General features: G+C 37.6%; 1 protein-coding gene across 8 annotated transcripts in view; it reads right to left on the bottom strand.

The window, feature by feature from the left end:
• Window positions 1-18,679, bottom strand: part of EMSY (EMSY transcriptional repressor, BRCA2 interacting) — a 41,471-nt gene that overhangs the window by 7,082 nt on the left and 15,710 nt on the right. For 2 of the 8 annotated variants that reach the window (XM_033051508.2, XM_033051514.2), the window contains 10 exons: window positions 16,123-16,387; window positions 13,834-14,103; window positions 11,622-11,771; window positions 9,736-9,909; window positions 7,263-7,399; window positions 5,604-5,777; window positions 4,525-4,723; window positions 3,063-3,227; window positions 2,656-2,814; window positions 910-969 (listed from right to left, as the gene is read on the bottom strand). In XM_033051508.2, coding sequence (XP_032907399.1) covers window positions 910-969; window positions 2,656-2,814; window positions 3,063-3,227; window positions 4,525-4,723; window positions 5,604-5,777; window positions 7,263-7,399; window positions 9,736-9,909; window positions 11,622-11,771; window positions 13,834-14,103; window positions 16,123-16,387 — 1,753 coding nt within the window. The remainder of the gene's footprint in view (window positions 1-909; window positions 970-2,655; window positions 2,815-3,062; window positions 3,228-4,524; window positions 4,724-5,603; window positions 5,778-7,262; window positions 7,400-9,735; window positions 9,910-11,621; window positions 11,772-13,833; window positions 14,104-16,122; window positions 16,388-18,679) is intronic. The other 6 variants (XM_033051512.2, XM_033051515.2, XM_033051509.2 and 3 more) reach the window with 5 other exon arrangements.

The raw sequence follows: 18,679 nt of genomic DNA, 5'->3' as shown, positions 1-18,679 counted from the left end.
TAGTGTCTACTATCGAATGTTAAGAGATAGATCTATTCTGAGAAACCTCTTGAAGTAGCAACTCGGGGGTTTTGCTTTGGTGTCTGTTTCCTAAGTAACCACACTTGGTCCAAACCTCCTCTGGCCACCCTTTCCCAATACACCAATTCTGCAAGCAGAGTTTATACTTGATGTTTGGCTCTGGGTTCTTTATACAGCACTAGAATATTGCTGTAGAACACAAGCTGTTCTGCAGTTTTTACACTGTTAAAGGCACCTCCACAATTCACTGCAATTAAGAACAGCAAGCCTTGCTCACCAGGTTTCTAGCACTGACAAACACAATACTCCAGAGAGCATAAGCTAAATTTGAAAGATTAGCAGACAGAATGTTTGGGTATTATTAAAGCAAGTGAGGCTGATCAGAAATCATACATCAAAAAATGAAGGCCTTGTATGGGTCATGTCACTTCTGAGAACAGATCTAGCTTGAGTTACAGAGCTGTAGTGATAGGTCTGTAATTAAACAGTGGAAAATCATTTGCTGCTGAGGAAAAAAGAAAAAACCCAACAAAAAAATCCATTCTATATTCCAGTTACTGATAAGACATGAATCCAAATCACTTTATGCCTGTCCATATTAATAAGCATTAATATTTATGTATTTCTTAGTTACAAGCATTTAATCACTGGAGAACAAGCAAAGTTTAAACTCAGTTGAAACATAACTTAAAACTAAAAGGTTCTGGTGACCTTTCTGAAAGTTTAAAGAAAGGTCAACTTTTGAATAAGTATGGTGATTTTACCTTCTCACTTTGAGAAGGTTGGTTTATATCAATACTGGCCTGCATGCTGTGCCAGATTTATCCTGGATATCTCCCAACAATTCCTACACAATTGAAAATTTAATTGAAAAATAAAGTTTCTAACCTATATGGTTGTGTAGATATTCTTCCGAATGTGAACCAATACAGTGTTGTCTTCCTGAGTCTGCAGACAGACAAAAAATGGTGACACTGAGATCTGTGAATTGCTCCCTTCATCTCATGAGGAAGCACATGCTGAATCCTAGCTCCCAAATACCTAATCCTCTGGTCTAGGCCCATGCAGGACATTTCACAACAGACTCTACTTTCTTCACTATCTTACTATGGAATTTTTAGCAGAATATAGAGCTATGTGGGTTACCGATAAATTCAAAAAAGCACAAATTAAACCAAAAAGAAACTCAATTACTTGCATTCATTGGCAATGTTCAGAGAAGATGTGGGAAGGGACAAAAATCTAAGTACAAAATAAGCAGTTTAGTGCTGCAGCAGAATCTGCCACTGCCAACCCATAGGAGCCTGTACTTCTCCAGCAGATTCCCACATTTCAAATCCATGTTTAGAGCAATCTTAATATTTAAAATATTATCTCCATATCTCCAGGAAATTTTCTGCCATTGTACTTTGTGTGGCTTCTAAGCTGCAGAAAGTACTGAAGTCTACAAAGACACTGACTGTAATTTTCCATCCTCTCTTCAAAAGGCCCTCTTGTAAATCAACTTTCACAGCAAAACCCAGCACAAAAATTGTAACCACTAACAGAAGCTCAATGCACAATATCTGTGTCAGTGAAGATACCTAACTGCTAATTGGAAAGCACTTTAACACCATATACTATACTTTGGAATTTGTTTTAAAGGATACCCAAGGGAGCATGATTCAAACATCTGAAACTGAAGCCAGGTACAGTACGTGCTACATAAAGGAATAACAGTAACATCCCCCCAGCTCCAATTTCACACAACTTAAATTCAGGCCATTCAAGAGATGGGAGCAAGGGAAGGAGGTACAGAACAACATGAAAATATCAGATTAGATATTTAGCACTAAAATCACTGGAGCTACAGGTAAGTAGTAATACAGTTTAACACTATTAAGTTTTATTTCTCTTCGCCAATGTAGACTTTCAACATGTTTTTGCTTTCATTTTCCAAATAATATAGAGATCAACATTGTGGGCTTAAGAAATTAAAATGGAAAACAGGTAATCTGATCCATTCATGTTTGTAGGGAAAGTGGCTCATACCTAGTGTTCTGGGATAGCAGGGAACATCAGAGATATAAGAGAAAGGACTTGCACAAAAGGGATGTCCAAATAGGAGGAGTCAAGAATTTAAAGAGATGAATTTGAGTAATTTATATATTTTATAAGTGTGTATTTATTAGTTCAAAGTTTCCCAGCAAATGAAGAACCTGGGGCTAAATGCATGCTAAATGCACAGCTGGCTTTATCTCGGGACTAAATGGATTTTAACAACCTTGATGTCTGACTCCTTTCAGTATCTACAAAAACTACTGTTTCTGTAGCTTCATTTTCTGCTCTCTCCTTACTGAGGATTTTACTTTAAGGGTGGTAGGACAGTCTGTCTTTTACATCCAGGGAACAGAGAATCTACTCAAGTGGGCTATCCTGAAGCAACCACCCTTTGTTTCAGTTAGAAACATTTTCCCTTATGCAAGGGAAATGCAATCTCTGTCCCCTGCACAGGGCCTCAGGAGTGGAAGACTCATTCCGTCTACAGAAAATTACAGTAAAAACACAGAAGTAAAACCTACTGTAAAAAAACTCCAAAATTAAGTCCTCAGACTTCAACTACAAAGCCACCCTCACACTACCTTAGCCACTTACCAGTTGTGATATATTCAGCCACTAGTTCTGACTCTACAACAGCAATTGAAGGACTTTCTGGAGAATGCCTCTTTTCTTGAGTCATCTGGATTGGAACAGCCATTTGGCTCAAGTCAATCGTAGGTTGCCTTGGCTTTGATTCCAACTTTTCCTTCACTGCTTTAGAAGAAAAGCAAAGCATAAAATCAATCTTTAATACAGAAACCTTCATAATAAGATAAATCTACAATATAAATGTACCAGCTTAATTAAATAAACACTACAGAATAAATGCAAACAAACTGGTATAGGATAAAAAGGAAGGAATCAAGTTGATTCAAAATAAGTGCTTTCCAATTACAAAACTTAGTACAAAAGCCTGCTTAAGCAAAAATTAATCTCTGAAGTTATCCTAAACAATTTCAGACCTGTTGTCTGCTGAAGCTCCAGCAAAGCTTTTATCGTGGAAGTAGCTGACTGAGATTCACTGGATACATCCTGGTAAATTATTGTAGGGTTTGTGTCCACAGCAATTTCATGTTCAGACCAATCTTGACTTCTTGAAGCAATCACATGGACTACAGGCTGAGAATCTGTTTGAAAAAGAAAAACAAAAAACAAAGGCACATCATAGAATCATGGAATAGTTTGGGTTGGAAGAAACTTTAAAGCTCATCTGATTCCAACCCCCTGCCAAGGGCAGGGACACCCTTCACTAGAGCAGCTTGCTCCAAGCCCCGTCTGACATGCCCTTGAACACTTCCAGGGATGGGGCAGCAACAGTATCTCTGGGAAACCTGTGTCAGTTCAAGTCATCATAGAAACATTTTGGGTTGCAGGGCTCTCATGCAACCTCTTGCTTTAAAGCAGGGTGGTAGCTCAAAATTATACCAAATTATTCATTGCTTCTTAGTTTTGAACGTTGCCAAGGATGCATACTCTCATTCTGCAACACTTTAGTTTCTATTTCAATTGATTCTTGAAGTAAAACACTGTTGATGTTATAAACAGTTTCCAGCAAAAACCAGTATTTTGCAGAAGATTTTGTTTGAAAAATCAAAATTCAGCAGTTGGTTTTATTTTTAAGTTGAATTTGCCTTGGATTGAGCTTCTTTTACCAGAAGGTTTTAGCAGTTCAGGTGATCAGCATGTATTCAGCATTCTGAACTAACAGCACCTAAATTTTGGTAAGCTGGTTGAATCTTCAGAACTTTTAAAAAACTTACTTAAATGGCCATATAGACCAACAGCTACAAAATTAAATAGAAAAGGTAGAAAGGTTTCACTGAGACATTTGCTTCTATTTGCTGCAGTGATACATATAACAGTCACTCCTAAACATAGGTGGGATTTTGTTTATGCCCTATTATTTATGCTCCTCTTACACACAAAGAGCTGCATCAGTATCATGGCTTGAAGCCAGGGCAGAATTCCCACCAGGACTGCATGTGTAATATACATCCTGATGCACATACACATCTATAAAAGGATCAAGACTTGTGTTGGTCCCATGGCGGTTTTCAGACATGCAGCAGAGAGATGCTTCTCACACTCTGGAAAGATAACAGCAGAGCATGGACTGCCAAAATAACCTCCTAAATTTGCTGCCCTGCCTACCTCTGGCAGGTTCTCCAGGAAGAGGGAACAGGTTGCATTGTAACAGCAAGTTGGAGGGCAGCAAGACACCTTATCACCATCTTCAGGATTAATGGAAGCATACAATAAGTAACTCAAAAAAAAAGAAAAATGTAAAAATAAGGGAACAATGGCACTTCACTGCAAACAGATGGGGTGAAACCTGTGCTAAATGGAGAAACACAGAACTCTCTGGGGCAAGCTGGCCTGCTTGGAAGACAGTCCACTCATACATTATGTGACACCAACACAGACCTTGAGAGCTCTGGGAAGACTCTGTAGAAGAAGAGCTACTGTCAGTGTAGGTTTGTGGTTCTTCTTTCACTTCTGGCAGAGATGAGTTTCCTGTCTCTGCTACCCTTGAAGCCTGCTGTAACGTTTCAGTCACCAGCTGTCTGGTTTGTTCACTCACAACTGTTGCTTGAAATGTCACTGGCTTTGGCTTTATGAGGACCTAATTAGAAAGGTAAATTTTGTTTATAGTAAAAGCACTCAAGAGAACAGATCTGAGCAAAGTACAGGGTGCCACTCAGATCTATGTACACGACCTACATAATATTTTACTTAGAAAGTCTACCTCTAAATTCAGTAACTTTGATTATTAAACCACAAAGTCCAAGTAAATGGCAATACCTCTCACTCAGTAATTTTAAGTGTTTAACACAATAAACCACTAAAGTTATTTTTCAGGACTAGAGAAAACCAGTGTGATAAGAGAAAGCTACACAAGTGAGCTGGAACATGCACTGCACTGATAAGGACAAGCACTTCCACAAGAAATACAGTCCTGAACAATCAAAACACACAAAATGTTACATCTGATAAAAGCTTATTTCTTTCAAATACTAAAGTGCAGCCAGAGAAAAAGCTGAAACTGAAAGCATCCAGAAATAAGCCAGATTCTCTGTATACATCCCAACCAACTACACAAGGTTGCAGGGACAGCCAGAACAGGTATTAAGCAGAAAATAAACTTCAATAAAACCTCGGATTTGATGGGTGACCTATGTCCAGACTCTGCATCTTTATTTCTAATGGTCTAACCATTAGCTGTAAGATGGAAACAAGTATCTGGAGCCATGGTCAGACAGTTTCAGCTACAGAAAAGGCTTAGTAAATCCTTTTGACTTGCTCTAGGCCTTCAGAAAAAGATAACAGATGCAGATACTGTGCTTGAGAAATCAGGATCGAGGCCACCTCATTACACCACTAAGTCTCATTCCCCACAGATATATATTAAACCTGGAACAAATGAGGAAACACATTGAAAAATTATTTACTTCCCATTAAAATTTAGGGGTACATTCCAAGACAGAAAGGGGTCCTCACTGTACCTGTGTTTTCCCTTGCTGCCCATAAACAATTTTAGTTGGGATGATTTTGGTGGCTGGCTGGACCGTGGACCCTATTCCTTTTGGCTGTGTAACAATCATTTTTGTGATGGGTCTTGTGGCAGTGATGATAGCAGGTTTTGCTCCTGCTGGCACTGCCTGAATAGTTTTCTCCCCCTGTAGAGAAGTCAAAGTTTACAGGTTAACTTAATGGAATTGTTCAGTGAGACCCAATTTTCAAAAAAACCCACAGTTATATGTGAGTATGTGTACCATGAAATAAATCTGCTGCTACAACTACATTTACTTGATACAAAACACATTAGATGGCCAAGAACAAAAGAACTTATGGTTTTGAATGGAAAAAGCTACCAAAATCCACTTTTCCATTACCTTACCTTTTGAGCAGCTCTGAAGGGGTGAATAAAAAGAAGTAACTAAAAGATGAAGTTTTTAACATTTGAACTTTTTCAAATCCTTCACAAATGTTTTTTTAAGACCACCAATTTCAATTAACACTAACTTTGGCAAGACATCTACAAAACTTGAACTGAGATTTTAAAACTAAATTTATACATTTTTGCATTGTCTTCAGGATGAAGACAAGAATTGTGTATGGACTTTTTTCCAACTAAAAGTTCACTTCATCAAAAAATGCAGATTCACAGCTGTTTCACAGGAATCATTTGACTATAGATAGTGTCTCCATATGACCAGACCCTTGATAGCTTAAGAAGAGCAAAGACATTGAGCATGCTTTTTTAAAGCTCTGCACAGTAACAAACCAAGTGAGTAAGTAGTTTGTTCCTACGAATATCCATGCAATAGCTGGAAATCCCCCAAACCATACTAGCTACAAAAATACCATCCCATTTTGGTAGCTACTATTGCGTAACGTCATAAGATTTCCACTTGTCTAGAAATACACCTTTAATTCTAAATCTAGGGAAGTTCAAAACCTAAAACAAAAATCAAAATATTTTGAAAAACCCTTCTTGAGGAGTTCTTGAGTAGTTCTGATACTCAAGCAGCCTTTTAAATTTTACAGGACTAAGGCATTAAATCTCACAATTTTATCTAGGAACATTGATAATTTTTACTTACAGATAAGCTTAGTTGATGCCAGAACTTTGATTTTATTCTTAGGTATACCTCAGGTTATCCAAAAAATAATTCACCACTATGCAATACCCAGGGCACAGGATGTCATAATGTTACACACCACATTACCTGAAAGTGGTTCCCCTATTGTGAAGACAGTTTATTTCTGCCCTTCATATCCCAAAGACAAATGGTTGGAAGTGCAAATTATTAACACAGGACCCTGGTTCTCACTGCAGCAAACAGGCTAAGATTCTGGTAATTTTCATCTACTTAATTGCTTCAGAAATACAAATTCATTATCAGTGGGAAAAAAAACCCAAGTTCTAAAGTTTGTATTTTCCTTTACATTTGAAAACATCCCCAGTTTGCTTTAAGCATGGAATCATATTCTGCAAACCATAGTCAGTTTTCAAACATCCCTGGCATCAAGGCATGCAGGATCTGTTAAGGAGCTCATGCACAGTTTGCTTTCAATTGAGCCTTTAGCAGAATGAATGCAGCAGCCACCACACAGCTTGACACTAGGCTCTCCATTTGAGACTTGAAACAATTACTTACCCCAGCATTCAACAGTGTTGTGACAACATTTTTGCCTGGAAGCCCTTGAATTGTAGTTCCTTTTCCAGTAGTTTTTTGCACAACGATCACATTGGGTTTCGATGTCATTGGAATTGTAGTGATTTTGGTTGTAGTTCCTAAATTTTTGTGGGAAAATAAATAATGCAGGATTTATCACATTTTGTATATTTCCTTTCAGCATAGAAGTTGGTAAGCTATAGGGGAATCATTGTATTTAAACCTGACAGCACATCAAGAAACCAGCAGCATCTGGAATGGGAATTCATATCGCCCAACTCAGCATGGAAAGATTACATGCCAACTCGATAAATCTTTCACCTACAGTGAAAACAGGTGTGCCCAGGGGAACATCATGTATGCTATATTAGGATAGGCAACCCCTTCTCACAAGGTACAGAGCAGACTAGCACAGTTTTCTCAGGCAAACATGTAGGACTTTTCAAAGGCTGGAGTTAGGGTGGGATAAGGACATCACTAATAACTCAACTCAAGGTCCTATTTGCACAGACAAATACTCTTCTACAGATGAACTCTGTAGAAGAATCTACGTACCAAGGATGTATCTCCAGTCAAAAGAAACACAAGCTCTTTCTGTTGTAATGTAAGTGATGAGTAGTGGATTGAAAGAAGGAAAAAAGAAAAACATGCTATTGTTTCACAACAAGTCCATAAAAGCTAAGTTCAGAAACGTGGTGGGTTTTTTTGTGGTTTTGTTTTAGGTTGGTTTTTTTGTTTGTTTTTTTGTGGGGGGGGGTGTTATGATTTTTTTTTGTTTCATGGTTCTTTTTGGTTGGTTTCTTTTTTCGTTGTGGTTTTCGGTTTGTTTATTTATTTTTTTTTAAGAGTTGGTTTGGTTGTTTCCGTTAGTATTAAATTAGTTCCAGTCCCTTTATCAGGTCATTAGTTACCTGCAGTGACAGGCAATTCTGGTCAGCCTTCCACAGTTCACAAAAGTACATACACTGGAATCAGCCATCAGTGCTGTTACATTGCCATTGCAGTAGCTACTCAGACAGTTTTTTATCAACAATTTCCCCTTTCTCCAGAGGAAAGCATCATTCAGTCATAACAGAGCTGCAAACCCAAGAATTCCTTTACTACTTTCTACCCATTAGTCATACCTGTAGATACTTCATGGCCTATTTCAGATTAGCAATTCTACTAATTCTGGGAAAGGGAAGATATGCTGACAAGATTATAATTTATTTAATCCTACTGATTTCAGAGGCATCTAAAGACTGCTCCCTTAGCAAAAATAATTAAGCAAACAAAAGAAGAAAAGCAGGCATGATTTCCAAATTTGTGTTCTTTCAAGACAATCATTATTATCCTCGTCAGGATCGCTCACAGGTTTCTCCACATGAGCTGCTGCTCAGGAGAATACTTCCACTTGTGTACAATTTACTACAAGACCTAGAATTTGTCTTAACAATTCACCATACCCAAAACAGGCTAAAAAAAGTTACTTGTTGCCAAAGAAGATGCTGTATCATCAGCAAATAGAATTTTGTGGAAATCAAAACCTGTGAAACTCCTCTAGCAGATTACAGCCCAAGAGTGCATTTACTGGATAGCTTATGCAGCACCTTTTGGTGACTGGAGTTGGTTGGTGCCATGTCATGTCTTTGCTGAACAAAGTTAAAGTCCTAAACATATACTAAGAAAATTTTCACTGGTATTAGTGTGCTTGGTCCTGGTCCCAAAGAGACCCTGTATTTAGGGATGACAGACCCACTGAGCGTTTTGGGTTGGAAGGGACCTTGAAGCTCATCCAGTTCCATCCCTGTCAAGGGCAGGGACACCTTCCACTAGACCAGGTTGCTCCAAGCCCCATCCAATGTGGCCTTGAATAATTTCAGGGTTGGGGCAGCCCCAGCTTCTCTGGGCAACCTGTGCCAGTACATAAGCAGCAGGGAGAACCAGGGCTAGTCAGCAGACTAACAAAGATAAGCAGCATAAAGCTGGGAGGGAAAGCTTAAGGAAGAACATGGGAAGGAAAGACAGGTTGCCACTGATAAAATACCAAAATAAGGTAGAGATTGCATAGCTGAATTTAACATACACACAGTCCATTTTTATTGTTTCTTTGGACATGCAGTATGACAGAAGGGCAGCATTGAGATTATAAAATGCTTTAAATTTGGGCCAATAGTGTTTTCTGATCCTTCTGCCCTCTGTACCACATACTAGTCCCTATCCCACATTTCTCTTTCCTCCCATTTGCTATTTCCTTCCTAAACACAAGAACTACCACAGTCCTTAAGAACACTTTACCTTCAAACTTCTACTACCTCCTTCTTCATGCTTAACTATTTTCTTCTGAATTCTCCAATAAAGGTCCTAACAACTATTTGAGCAAGTAACCCACAGAAAAGCCCTGAAGAACTAAAGCAAGCCCAAGTTACTTTTGAAATACAAGTCTTAACAGTAACAAAAGTACTCATATGCCTACCAGAAACAATATTACTGCTGATGATCTTCCCTCCTAGAGTAGCCAGTGATTTTGGTACTACTGTAATGATGCTACCACTTGTAGTTTTCACATAAGTAGCAGCCCCTGGAGTTCCAGCCACCCGAGCTCCCAGAGAGGGGCTCACTGTTGGCCGTGTATATGTTGCTTGAGTTCCTGTTTTAAAGAGACAAAAAAAAGTTCACTGTTACAACACAATCCCCTACAAATATCTGTGGAAAAATATGTTAGTTTAGGAAAAAAGTGTCATTTTTATTCAAAGATACCCCAGCCTACAATCTATTACCACTGTTTAAAATTCCTTCAGCAATTTTTAAATCCACAGAGCAATACTGAAGTATATACTAAATTTAAATTGATACAACAGTCTTCTGAGTATTTTAATAAATGTTCCACAACTGCCTTATTTTAATTCATGTCCTTGTGCATAAGACTGTAATTTTCAATAGATGTGCAGATTCTGCCTGTAGGTTTGCCTCTTGCTCCCTCAGATGCCCAGAAGTCAGAAGGACCAGAACTCATCCCTTCCTCTCAGGAATGACACTTCTACATGATACATTGCTTAAAAAGAAAATTACCAACGACTGGTTTAAGTAACACCCTTAGAAAAAAATATTTACAATGATGATGCTATTTTATGGACATAGCATACAGCAGCACAAAAGAAACCTCTCAACACAGTATAAATGCTGGTTTTTTAGAACTAGTCCTTTTCTGAATGGAAAGAGAACCAAGTCTACAAAAATTTGTTCAAAAATAGTAACAGTTACACAAACGCTGAAATTCCATTCTGCTTTTACTGCTGCAGGTAGTGCCCTTAATTGCTAAAGATCACAGAGCAAAGCAGTTTGTTTCATCAAGAAAGGTGTGTCACACTCAAGAGAGCACAATACAGATTTTACCAACTAAATGAACTGCAAAACTTGCTTTTTCTAATGCACTCAAAAATGTATCTGTGGAGTACTTTAAGTTATAAACAGAGTATTAATCATTAATTTATGCTAAGGAATGAGGAGATGGGCCTCAAGTTGCACCAGGGGAGGTTCAGGTATGATATTATGAAAATATTGCTCATGGGAAGGGTGGTCAGACACTGGAACAAGCTGCCCAGGAAAGTGGTGGAATCAACATCCCTGGAAGCATTCAAAAGCCATGAGGATGTGGCAGTTGGGATGAGGTTTTTTTGTGGTGAACTTGGTGGTGCCAGGTTAATGGTCAGACTTGATGATCTTAGAGGGCTATTCCAACAGTAACGATTTTATATTTCTGATATTCCCAGCCCATGCTATAAAAAAAAAAAATCAGGAAATGAAGAGTTTTCTGAAAACCAGGACAGAGCTACCTTTCAAGTTTTCCTCATGCAAGTTTACAATCAGAACAGTCTGCTTATTATCTATTAGAAACACAAATACAATCAGATGCCCAGAAAAACACTGGGAGCTTAAGTTTCAATATACCAGTCTTTTTATAAATTCACAGCAGGACTATGAGCAAGTCACATGTTTTCTGAAGTTCACCTATGCAAAACAGGAATGGTGCTGACCTGTCTGCTTGAGTTAAATAAGTATAAATCATGTAATATAAGGTACTACAGAAGTGCAAAGTATCTGTATAGGTTGCAAGAAAGCTTCCTTTAAAATACCCAGTGGGGAAGGAACAACGGTATTTTTGTGTATCAATTCAAACAGAGGAATAAAAGAGCACTCAGTGCAAAAATCCTGATCTAGAATAAATAACAGGATTGTGAATGTGCCCTTGTGCTCACTGTTCAGAAGAGGTAAGTGCTTTTTTTAAACCCTAAGAAACCATGGTTGATAACCTGCATGTCTGGGTTTACCCTCCCTTCCCTTCTCAGAGCCATAACTTACCAGTGGGAGTAGTGACCAGTTTAGTTGTCATGATAGTCCCATTACTGCTAACCACCATAATGGGTGAATTGCTACTGCTGGGCAAGGTCGCTGTAACTGGTTTGGGAAGGATTTTACTGGGCTGCACCTGTTGAGTGATTATTTTAACACCTAGGAAAGGAGAAAGGTCACTGTTAAAATACAGGCACGATAAGTTACTTTCTGAAATGCTTTTTCAGACCAAGGCCTAGCGGGCAATAGCCCCACAAGGCTTTAATTCTGAGCTCATGTATTCTTGATCATGAAAAAAATTACTTAATTTTTGAGGGTTTTTTTTTTTTGCTTAGTTTTGGTTGAGGTTTTTTGTTTGTTTTGCAAATACCAAGAAAGTCATCTTTGCTTTTCATGTGCCTGTTTCAGTTCCTATCTACTTCTACTGTCCATTCCATTAGTGATTTGTTGATGCCATTTTTTAATTTTCCTGGTCCATGATACAAAAAACAAGAACTTTCCCAGGAGCCAACAGGTTACAACCAAGACTGAACTGGTTCATATACAATGAACCATCTAGAAGCAAAGTAATTCTTCATCAATTCAGTCTGTAAATCCTAATGTGTCATAAGCTTAGATAAACTTCACCATCCTGAATAAATTTAAAACATATCTGCAAAAGGAGTGTTAGGGACTGTAAGGAAGCAACCATGACACTGGCTAGGGAAGGTTATTTTAAGTAAACTGCTCTCTTTCCCCTTGATTTACAGGTTATCTTAAAGCCACAAAGAAATTTGGCTTAGGCTATGAGTAGAATCAGTAAGAATGAAGGATGAGGGCACTTTAGTACCTCCAGGATTCTGCTCCCCCTCTCTCAGTTTTGTGCTGGGGAATGGTACCTCAGTGAGATTCACTTCTCAGTTGTAAACCAGTGGATTCACAACACCTGTTCAAAAGTACATCCAGGAGATGTGCATCTCATGACCTGTTCCATGATGAAGTAAATGCATTGCACTGTGGTGGCCAAATGCCATGGAACACACAGCCTGGATGAATCCCATCTAGATGAAGCACTTACGTTTGTACACAAGTATTCCTAGGTGAAAAATTTTGTCCACTTGAGATGTGGAACATCCTCCAGAGATGTTTTCTTCTCTCTACACTCACTATAAAAGCAGTACAGAGCAAGTAAGCTCCAAACTGAAAGAGAAATTGAAGTATCTGCATCATCCAGACACAAAACTGGATAAAAAGTAAAGTCTCCATGAAAACTGATTTACATCTTCCAGAAAGAATTGGTATCAGATGGTATTTCCAAAGAAACTTCTAACTAAAAACCACCATGAGCCTAAATTATTTGTAGAAGACAAGGAAATGAAGCACATATTGATACTATTCAGCGGCTGGAAGTTTTTTTTATGTCTTAATTAGTAGTTATTGTTTCACTTAAGCAATGATCCTATAATCCTAAAGGTAGTTTTTTCACAGGACAGGAGTAGGGCTGTTTATTTTTTCATTCCATGGTCTATTTTGTCTCATCTAAATAGTACGATATAAAATAATAATTTTACTGACAGGAATAAAATAAAATACTGATTTAAAATTAATATACATAAAAATACTTTGCACTTTTATAGCACTTCTTCGAGAACTGGATAACTTGGCACACTTTATTTCTTACTACTTCTTGCTGAGATAAAAACTGTGTGCTACAGCAGAGAAAAGCCAAGAAAGAAAGATTACACGACTTGCTCAAAGTCAGCTGAATGAAATCAATGTCACAAAAACAATCCAGTCTAACTGTATTTGTTTTGACAAGTACCTCAAAAGTACAGAAATAATTAAAACATAGAGTAACTTCTTTTTCCAGGTGATAGAGTTGAACAACTCTTGGATCTTCAGAAAACTGGTGTTTCAGGTTGCCAATCACATTACTTTTGAAGTTATTTACAGACCTCTCAACCTCTCAGATAAAAACATATATACCTGAAGTATGGTCTGTAATACTGGAACCAAACAAGAAGAGTGAAAGAACCAAACTCTTTAATAACTGTTACCTGAAAACATTAAAACATCCTTCACTATCTACTTATATTCATGTTTAAAGCCAAATCCTGTACTCAAGAAATGATTGATGCCTTTGTGACCACTCCCCCCTGCACATTTTGGGACAGAATTCTGCACTGCTTTCCTGAGTTGCAGTCAGACCTCATCAATGTGACCCAAGATCAACTCCAACTACCTGATTCCTGTTTGATCTGAATGGTGGGCTTGATGCCAGCTGACAACTGAGATTGCTGTGGCTGCTGCTGGGCTACAGAACACGGCACCAGCTGCTGCTGCTGTGGTTGCTGCTGCTGCTGTTGGGCCTGTTGGACTTGGTGCAGCTGCTGTTTGGGAGACTGCTGATGCTGTTTGGGAAACTGTGCTAAGATCTGAGTTGGATTCCCAACCAAACCTTTTGGGGAAGGTAGTCTGGTAGAGGCAACTTTAACTGCTGATGTAGATACACCTGTGAAAGAGTAAAGGGTTTAAGATTCAACAGTGCAATGAGAAAGAAAAATACTATAATTTCTAAAATAATCTTACATTTCAATTATCTTGACTACTGAAAAATGCATTGATATATGAGAGGAAGTAAAGCTCCCATGTAGCAGAAGTGCTGTTAGGAGGCAACAGAACTTTATACAGATTTTCAATGTGGCAGCAGAACAGCAGCTTGCAAAGACCACAAACCCAGCCTACTTCTGCACCTTCTGTATTATAATTAATTCAATAATATTTTCAAGGTCTCATCTTTAAGCTTCAAGACAGCAAAATACCTATAGTGAAAGTACTTTAAATATATATATATATTAATATTTATAAATATTTATAGCAACCCATAGTTTAGTGGGAGATGTTTCTGCCCCTGGCAGGGGGGCAAGAACTAGATCTTTAAGGTCCCTTTCAACCCAAAAAATTCTGTGATTCGATTCTGAAATCACAATGACAAAAAGTTGGTGAGAGGATGATGTCAAATATCAAACCCAACAACACAGGAAAGGATTATCTTTTAGCAAAAGAGCTGGTTACCATTTTTTAACAAATCAAGGAATTGAATGCAAGTCATAAAACTTAAACAGGGTCACCTGTTTTCTGCTGTTAGGTTAGGCGATCTTATAAGTAAAAGTGATTAAAGAAGTTTGCTGTAAGATGGAAAGACACAGTTCCCAAATAAATCTTATTATTTATTTCTGTCATTCCCCTACATAGCTGTCACAACATTTACAGCAATTTCTGGCTTTGTGTGTGATTCTAAACTACACATCCATAAGCACCAAAACAGACAAACAAAGTCTTTATCTTTTCAAGTGGTTTTTTAACTAAATCCCAGTTACAGTGGAAAACAGAAACAGATGGTGGTGATAATGACAGAAATCATAGGAAAGGTACAATTCTGGCAATCTACATCAGGAGCCCTTTTCTCACAGTATCATTTAAAATGATTACACCACTTCCTTGGGCAGCTCTTTTCATTCATGAGTTTAACTTTACATTTGAAGATATTATCAGTTCATGCCACGAAACTTTTGACCATCATCTTCTGCAATGAGACTGACAGTCTTGGAAAAAAAAAATTGGAGAGATACTCCACCTAATGTACTTTAGAATAAAAGTCTCCATGATCAAACCCATTTAAAAATCAACAGTTCAAACTATATGAAAGCCTGCTGTGAACCCTTCTGCTCCACAGATTAATATCTGATTATATTAATACAAGCAATAGGGAAGGAAAACACGTCCTCAGCCTTGATATGGCTACCCAATGTTTTGTGGAATGGAACAAGAATGGAAAATACAGATCAGGAAAAATTGTGATGTGACACTTGTCATTGTTGGGCAGTTTTTCTTTCAAGTGCTGCTCACTAGGGCCCATTCATTCATTCATAGCTTCCCTTGTAAATGCCAGCTGGTGGCTGTGAAGCTGAAACAGTCAGGCTAGCATACACAGTTGGAATTTGAAATCAGAAACCTAGAAATTTCAATCAGGGCCACTCAGGTCTTAATTACAAAGGACTTTTAAAACTGACATGTCAATAAAATACACCGATAAAAAGGTAAACGCTTCTCTACTTTTCAGAATTGTCATCTGGGCATGTTAGTAAGTTGTATTTACTTGATGTGAAGTTTGCATGTTTTTGTAAACTGCCTTTTAGAGATGCAATCATCTTCAAATATTGAAAACAAACATTTTTCCATGCACCAGACAAAGTTCTTAAAGCCAGTCATTTTGAGGTTATATTGTTTTACAGCTAGGTGACACCAACCCACCACATCCTCTTTAAAAAGAGGACATTCACTGTTGAAGTACAGAGGAAAACAGTTCAACAAGAACTTCTATGGAGTCCCTTGGATTAATTTCATCACCAGATTTCTTTCACATCCTGTGCTTTATTCATATGCAAACAAAACGTGCATCTCCCCAGTGCTATTCTCAATGCAAAGTCCAGTTCCTCAATGAAAGAGCCTTGATAAGAGAATGCCATACCTTGTGCTACTGTTGACATAACCACTGACGGTGTGGATGACACTACAGCAGTCACAGCAATGGTATTTGCAGTGCAGGAGGGAGTGGAGCAGCTGCTGCTGCTGCCCACAGAGGACTGGGAAGCAGTGATAACCACGGGCTGCTTTTGAGTAGTTGAAGCAATGACAGATGTCGGGACAAGTTTTGTAACTGCTGCATAGTTGTGGGACTTGGAAAGGATGTTGGGTACAAAAGTTGAGCTTGGAGAGGTGGTTACTATTATGACCTAAAAAAAGAAAAAAAAAAAAACAAGAAGAAATTCATTTGTTCCTTGCATCTATTTAGAAGCATAGAATTTCAGTAACATGTCTGTCTGTGTATTTAGTTTTAGGGATACATGTTTATTAACAGCTTTTAGGACTGTCAATCACATTTGCTCACAAGAAAAAGTTACTATTTTGAAGTGGTGATTAGCATTTCCTTAAAATTAGGATTTTTAAGGAAAATAATTACTAGTAGGAAAACAATTAAAGTAGAATTATCTCATGTCTGAAGGCAAACAGACAGGAATGAACTCAACTTCATTAAACTGGGCCAAGAAACTTGAAACCCATTTTAAGAGAAACTGAATGGATTTCCAGCAAGTTTTAAATGCTATTTGTCCAAACCTTGCAAAAATATCAAGAAACAGCAAAGCGAGAAAATAGGTGATTCCTTTTTCTTTAACAATTAACAAGCACTTGCTGAGCCAGTAAAGGGAAATGCTTTTGATCTACAAGGCTGTAAACAATATTTCATCAGTGAAAGGAAAATGGTTTAGGTTTGAAGCAATTTCTGCTTTATTTAGTGCTCTCAGTAACAAGAAATTCTTGCTGTTTTGTCTGAAAACCAATTTGTCTGAAGAGAATAAACACCACCCCAGCGCAAGTTACAACTATGACTCTATGAATCTGATCTGACATAGAAAAAACACAGAATTCATGACAGCATTGGAAGAAGTCTGTCCTTATGCAACTGACCTAGAAAACTAAACATTTATTAAGTATTGAATATAGGGACTGTTTATGTAAAGAAATTCATTCAGTTTATATGTCCCTTCTTATACTTACATAATTAACATAGAAAAAGAAGTACAAAAATACAACATTTTCAGTTTATCATGCAAGAGTATTGAGATTTTAATAATGCTGTTGTCACAACAAAAAAATCGTTTATTAAAACATTGAAAAGTTAAACATTAATGATTCAATGTAACAAAAGTTGATAGAAAAATAAGGTACAAAAGAGGCAAAGAAAACCTGTGTCAGCTCACACAGTCTTACACTGCTAGCCAAGCACTACTGAAACCTTGCCTGATAAAGAAATAATATGATCATAGCACCAGAAATAGACTTAAGCAACAAATCAAGCAGCAAGAAATTATGAGTTTATAATTTGCTTAAAGAAAATGAAAAAAAAAAAGGAAAATAGCCACATGGATGGAATAAAAGCAGTAAATTTCACCACCATGGCTGGTTCTGCCTCTCCTTTAGCCTCAGTTCTTAGTTTGATGGTCTCTGCTGCTCACATAAACCTTTAATATCTTGATCTGAGGAAAATCAAAACTTTACTACCCCACAATATAGCAGGTTGACCACAACTAACCAGTGTCTGAAGGACACATTCTGCTGCTTTTCTACTTGACTGCATTCTCCAGCAAGAACATTTTCTCTGCATCAGTCTTGTTTTTGCATTCTGCCTAATCTTGATTTAATCAAAACACCTTTCTCAAATTGCACTTAGTCTACAAACATGCAGATGAGCTGAACATGACACATCTTCTAGTGTGAGAATTGGAAGTGAAAGGATTCTATGGAGTTTTATCCTGTTTCTTAAACTGTCAGTTAACACTAGGAATTCTTCCAACTGCCTGAAGTTTAGGGTCAGCTCCATTCCACCCAGGGTAACTAATTTAGGAACACAGTCAAAGGACAACTTGGCAGTTTAAAAAGGCAGATTACAGGTTGGTGTGAATATGAGCTGTACTATAACAGGGCAAGTTCAGCATCACAACTAAGTACAGACATGTAGAATGAATCTGGGCATAATTGCAACTCCTGTAGACCACTGCATTTCCTTAAATCCAAGATTATCACTTAAAAATACTTTTTTTAAATCAAGGAAGGAATAAAGCCTGTAAATCATCACAGTTCAACAGTGACTGCTATACTGTGACTAAGCAGGTTTGTGTCTGTCTATTCTATATCACCTTTCAAAATTAATAGAGCAGAGCAAAGTTCAGTAATGTTCATGTAGGAAATATATCCAGAAAACATAAAATTCAGGTAAAAATTTAAGTATTAAGGTTCAAATCACAACCATTGTATTTCTGAAATACTATTTTGTCATTTGTATGTTGAAATGATCCAAATAATCTCATCATGCAAAAACTGCATCCCATGTTCTACAGCAGAGAAACTGTCTGAGTTTAAACACATACACACATAAATCAAGGTAGTAATTTTGTTGTTGTTGGTTTTTTAATTGTTACAGATAAATCCAATTCGCAACATGTACTGAATTTAGTCCTGTCAGCTCA

This window comes from Catharus ustulatus, chromosome 2 (genome assembly GCF_009819885.2).
Source record: "Catharus ustulatus isolate bCatUst1 chromosome 2, bCatUst1.pri.v2, whole genome shotgun sequence".
NCBI lineage: Eukaryota > Metazoa > Chordata > Aves > Passeriformes > Turdidae > Catharus > Catharus ustulatus.
The sequence above is the reverse complement of the archived record's forward strand: the minus strand, read 5'-3'. Positions and strand labels throughout refer to the sequence as shown.